This window comes from Oryza glaberrima, chromosome 1, assembly GCF_000147395.1.
Source record: "Oryza glaberrima chromosome 1, OglaRS2, whole genome shotgun sequence".
Classification (NCBI taxonomy): Eukaryota; Viridiplantae; Streptophyta; class Magnoliopsida; order Poales; family Poaceae; genus Oryza; species Oryza glaberrima.
In genome coordinates this window covers 6250783-6256824 of record NC_068326.1, presented here as the reverse complement: position 1 = coordinate 6256824, position 6042 = coordinate 6250783, and the positions used below count along the sequence as shown (strand labels likewise).

At 47.4% G+C, this 6042-nt stretch overlaps 1 protein-coding gene and 1 non-coding gene across 2 annotated transcripts; one reads left to right on the top strand and one right to left on the bottom strand.

Moving 5' to 3' along the window:
• Positions 1-1788: 1788 nt before the first annotated feature.
• On the top strand, positions 1789-2878 carry LOC127759852 (late embryogenesis abundant protein Lea14-A-like). The gene has a single exon (XM_052284072.1). It carries the CDS (start codon positions 2230-2232, stop codon positions 2683-2685), a length of 456 nt encoding a protein of 151 aa, XP_052140032.1. The 5' UTR covers positions 1789-2229; the 3' UTR covers positions 2686-2878.
• Positions 2879-3403: 525 nt separating this feature from the next.
• On the bottom strand, positions 3404-3522 carry LOC127760874 (5S ribosomal RNA). The gene has a single exon (XR_008015151.1). It is a non-coding gene; the product is annotated as a 5S ribosomal RNA (ribosomal RNA).
• Between the last annotated feature and the right edge of the window lie 2520 nt (positions 3523-6042).

Sequence of the window (6042 nt, the reverse complement as noted above, 5' to 3'; positions counted from 1 at the left end):
GCTTGATCCTGGACTAGCACTTATACACAGGAGGTCCTATTTTGGGTCCTCACACACCGTCCGCTGGCTCAACACCCAACCGGCCAAGTCCGTCGTGGAGCGGTGCGCGGAGCAACGGCGACGGGTGGCGGGCGGAGGACGGAGGGCGGAGCAGAGGGGCGGCTGGCGAAGCGACCACGGGCGGTGGGTGGCGTGGCGAGAGCGCTGCGAGGGAGGAGGCGAGCTCGTCGGGGCGGCCGGCGGGAGAAGAGGCAGCGTGCGCCGGCCGATGGGAGGGAGGGAGAGGAGCGGGGGTCAGCAGCCGACGGGAATCGGTGGTGCGCAGGGGTCAACGCCCGGCGGAGGTGGCCGGAGGAGGAAGAGGCAGAGGAGGAGGTCGCCGGCGAGCGCGGGCTCCACGCCGTCAGCCGCTCCACCCGCGATGCCCAGCAGAACGGCGCCGCCCCTCCTCGCTCGGTCGCCGAGCGCCGCCTCTCTCCTCGCTCGGCCACCGACGTCCTCGATGGTCACATCCGGGTCGGAGCCCTCCCTCCTCTCCCGGTCGTCGAGCGCGCCTCCCTCCTTGCCCGGCCGCCACCGCCGACGTCCTCGATGGTCACATCCAGGTCGGAGCCCTCCCTCCTCGCCCGGTCGACGAGCGCCGCCTCCCTCCTTGCCCGGCCGCCGCGCGCCGTCTCCCTGCTCGCCCGGCCGCCACGAGCGGCCCCTCCTCTTGCCCGGCCGCCGCGCGCTGCCTCCCTCCTTCCCCGGCCACCGCAAGCTGCCCGTCCTCGCCCGGCCGTCGCGTGCCTCTCCGCCCACCGCCCCCCGCTGCGCCGCCGCTCATCGTTCTGTAAGGGAGAGAGAGGGGGGATAGAGAGTAGAGGAAATTTTTTTTTGAAAATATACCTCTTTTTCATTGGTTTTGTACAAATACGCTCATTTAGAAAATATTTACAGAAATATACCATTGTCGCGAAATGAAAGCGCGAAATCGTGCGTTACTGCACGATGTCGCGCGAGGTGTGCGCGAAACCGCTCGGTCTCGCACCGCGACTTCGCTTACCTAACCCGTGTACTCTCGCTATCAATAAATTAATTAGTGTAATTAGCAATTAATTAATTACTATTACTCCTTTAACTAACATCATTAGTAATTAATTAATCGTTAATCACCCGTTAATCGTCCACTGATCATGAGTCGTATCAGGCCATCTCGCAAGGTGATGAAGCGAGACAGCCGGTCTCGCGACCTGCTGTTGCGATACCGTGGCGGATCCGGCGGAATCGCGCCATGATTCTGCGAGACCGTGACAAAGTGTCACGTTGTCGTCATTTTCGCTTAACGGCTTAGCGATATCGTTTCGATTTCGCTCTTTCAATCAGCGATGACGATATATTTATGCTAAAAATTTTACATCTCGGATATTTATAAAATAAATAAATAAATAGTATACTTTCAAATTTAATTTGAGAGTAGAGGGGGCTGACATGTGGGACCACATATGCCCCACCTTTTCTTATTATTTTTGTGTAGCTGACTTGTGGGTCCCACATTTTTTATTATTTCCTGAGATCCAATTGTCACGTAAGCGCCACGTCAATGCCACGTGTGACGAGGACCAAAGTCAAAGGGAGCCACGTAGGCGCCACGTCATCCAAAACCAGGCACAATACTGCCGAGAGACCTCTTTTGCACGGTTTTGTAAGTTGAGGGACCCGTCATACCTGGTTTTGCGACCGAGGGACGAAAATCGGACTGGAAGACAAATAGAGGGACCAAATGTGAACTTATTCCATTTTAAAAAACGAGCCAAGCGTGCTAGTCACAACTTTTTATTTCCAGCCTAGTCACCATCTATGCTACCGGGCCGGAGCCCATGGCACAAAACTAGGCACGTGTTTAAGCCTAGCCCAGAAAGCATAGCACATTAGCACACGAGCATAGTCATACTAGTACTAGCAGGTACGAGACGCTCCAACTGTCCAAGCAGAAGTCGTCTTCTCGCGAGAAAAACACTGAAAAACTGATGACGCGAGTACACTCGTCGAGCGGTTAGCGACGGAGCCCTGCAGCGTCGACACGCGTTCCACCACGCACCCCACGGACGTGTCGGCCGCCAGAAGCTCCGGCTCGCCTGTATTTAGCACGTACGACGACGAGCGATCCCACTCCTAACACAGTACAGCGACGACGACAGATTAACCGAGAGCGATCGATCAACCAAATCAGAATCAGGGCAAGAAACAATGGCGCAGCTGGTGGACAAGGCGAAGGGGTTCGTGGCGGACAAGGTGGCGCGGGTGGAGAAGCCGGAGGCGGAGCTGGCCGAGCTGTCGTTCCAGAGCGTGGGCCGCGGCGGCGCCACCCTCGCGGGGCGCGTGGACGTGCGCAACCCCTACTCCCACTCCATCCCGATCTGCGAGGTGAGCTACTCGCTGAAGAGCGCCGGGAGGGAGGTGGCGTCGGGGACGATGCCCGACCCGGGGTCGCTCACCGCCGGCGACACCACGCGGCTGGACATCCCGGTGAAGGTGCCGTACGACTTCCTGGTGAGCCTCGCCAGGGACGCCGGCAGGGACTGGGACATCGACTACGAGATGAGGGTCGGCCTCACCGTCGACCTCCCCATCCTCGGCAACTTCACCCTGCCGCTCACCAAGTCCGGCGAGCTCAAGCTCCCCACCCTCTCCGACGTCTTCTAAATCGGCATCGTGCACACGTACGGGCCGAGTGTACGAGAACTTGTGTATTTCCAGACTTCTGGAGTAATAATAAAGAACACGAGTGGTTGGTTAATCGCGAATCGTATGCGCGGTGTCTGTAACGTACGTTTATGTGTGGACGTTATGCTACGGCGCCATATGTCCATATGCGTGCCGACGCGCGGGCCGGGGGCCATAGGCGGCTAAATCAAGTAATTAATCAACCGCGGCGATTTGGTGAGATCGCTCCTTAAGGCTGGCGCCATATTGCCCACATGCGTTCCACCAGGCCACGAGGCTCACGAGCAAACGACGCGCCCGGCAACGGCACGATCGCCCATGAGCGCGCTCGCCCTGCCGTGCTGCGGTGTACCGCGGTGTACCCATGCCGCTCATGCGATTGGGATTTGAGAGAGGTTCGGAGTTATTTAGAGGAGCTCAATATTATGAGAGAAGCTATTATTTGAGAAGCTGTTAGCCTCTAGTTTTAAGAGGATCTGGAAAAGCCGGATTGTACTTCCTTCTTCTTCAAAGATTGATCATTATATTTTAAATTGATCATCATGTAACCATATTGGAAACGGAATATAATTAATAGACATGGAACGGATTTTATCGGAATATAATTAATGGACACGAATTTTATTGTAATACAATTAATACAGCATAGGAGAATACACCATAGGAGAATATATATGTGAGAGAGAGACAAAAAGAAGGGATGCAACACGAAGACTTCCCAGGAGGTCACCTATCCTAGTACTACTCTCGCCCAAGCACGCTTAACTTCAGAGTTCTGATGGGATCCGGTGCTTTAGTGCTGGTATGATCGTATCCGACATGTCTAGGCGTCATTCGGATGTCATTTCTTAAAATGGCGTAACTTTCTCATACGGACTCGGAATCAGGCAAATGATATATCCACGGACATCTACAGAAAATGTTACATCCGATTCTTCCCAGCTCTTGTCCAAGGGGCGACACAACACGAGGGACGCAGCGGCGCGAGTCAAAAGAGGGGAGAGAGACAAAAAGGAGGGATGCAACACGAGGATTAGGAGAATATATATGTGCTAGCATGTATAATTGGTATGGATGTATAATTGGCATTGTGTTTTATCGATTTTTTAGATGTATAATTGGCATGGTGTTTTATCGATTTTTTTAGGAGAATGTGTGTATGGTGTCTTAGTTAATACGATTTAAATTATTATTGGTCTTAGTGAATAAATATATATGATGATCGTTTTGGACGGAGTAAGTATTAACTAAACTTTTTCAGCTTTTGTCTTTTAATTCTACATTTTGTAACTGTCGCTTCTCAACTGACAGGAGCTCCTCTAAATATGCCATATGTTTTCGAAATTCCAAATATTTTTTCTGCAAACAAAGTAGAAAAATAAACGCTTACAACACTCACACGCTCGCGCACTTATGTTTATAAATGCACATCATATCGCTATGTGCACTTTCGAAAGATTAGACAATCCTATTTTAAGATTAACGAACATAGACAAAGTTATCACAATCGACCGTCGTAAATAGGAACACTCATATTAAATAGGGGCTCATATTAAATCCGACCAATCACTGAGCAAGTTCTATCATAAGAAATCTAACCATTTAAGCACTTGAGTTACGCTCGATTATAATATATAAAAAGTAAAACTTTTACTCTAAAATAAAATAAATTCACCTTTTGTAAAAATAAACTTAATGTGAGATTAGAGTAGTTGATATTTAAGTTTGAAGTATTTTAGAAATTACGGATGGTCAGAAGTTTAATTATTTAATCTCAAACTCGTACTAAGCGTTACAAGTATGGAACCGGAGGGTAGTAGGATGAACATTTATTAATTAGTGTTTATTATTGTCTATTGATGGTAAATATTGCACTAAAAAAAAAGAGAAGTATGTTCCTAACCTGAGCATTGAAATTTCGTAATATAATAAGAAAACTAATTGTAAAATTTCAAATTTATCTGGCATTTTACTTTCCGGTCATAATGGAAGTTCGAAAATAATTTGAACTTTCTAAGTATATTTGCACGCTTTGCGTTTCATGCAAGGGCACCCAATAACCTTAAAATCTATTTTTTCTCTTTCAAGTACAGAAAACTTACTTTGTTGCATGTTTATACTCATTTCAAATTGTAATCAGTTGGAATTTGAAACCAAAAGTTTCGGTTGCGTTGATAGTCTCCGTAGGTACTAGTAATACGCGAAACGGTGGGCTGGGAGCACTTTTATAGCACTGTAAAAGAACTCACACATCTTTATTGTTTCATTAGTTTTTTTACTAATCATGTCCGCAGAGCAAAACTAGAGAGGCAGCGGAAAATTTAATTATTTGCTACTTTTCCGTTTGGTAATTAGCCAAATACCTTTTTAGGTTTACACTTATGAATTTACCATTGGAGAGAAGCTTTTGTAATTTTTTTTCCACTTTTTTTCACTGTAGACACTGTAGAGTGCCACGGCCGGTACATGTGCATGCCAACATGGAACCGACGCAAAAAAAATGACTAATCTACCCATGCTAGCTAGCAAACATGTGCATCTTAGTCATAATTCATTAACTGGAGAAATAACGAGAGAAATCGGCAACCTGTGCAATCTTCCCATTTTAAATTTGCAAGGCGACAAGATCAATGGCACCATTCCGGTTACATCAGTTCATTAACTTTTTTAATCAAGCTAAATCTCTGTAGCACCATGCGAACAATGCCAGCCAAATTAAATACCGCTCTTAATCTTAGTCACAACCATCCAGTGGATCTATTTCTTTAAATATTGGTTCGTTGTCCGACTTGGAGGTACTTGATCTTTCATACAAGGACCACCAATTGAGCAGGTTGTCGCTCGAATCTTCAATGGCCACCTCGTAACAGTGAACAACATCCATACCTCTGCCATAGATTTTGCGAAAGCAATTTTATCCTAATACCGTTCCTGATTCAGCCTATACCACAACCAATCGCTAGCAGGGTAGATTGGTCATTTCATGTGCCTGTCCATGCTGGCATGCATGTGTGGTGCTACACAGTGCAGAAAGTGGTAAAATATTACAAAATCTTCTCTCTCCAATGGTAAATTCTTAAGTGCAAACCTAAAAAAGATATTTAACTAATCATCAAACGTAAAAATGCTAAATAGTTAAATTACCAGGCAACAACTATGATAAGCAAAGGTAAAATCTAAACCGATAACACTTTCGGTTTAGTCTTAATTAAAGAGCGACGGACACATACGTAAGAGAACTACTAATACACGTCTATCATGTCTAGTTGCTACCAGTACACCCAACAATGCATGCCTTTCTTTCTTCTTATAGAATTCTCTTTTAAATTACTTATC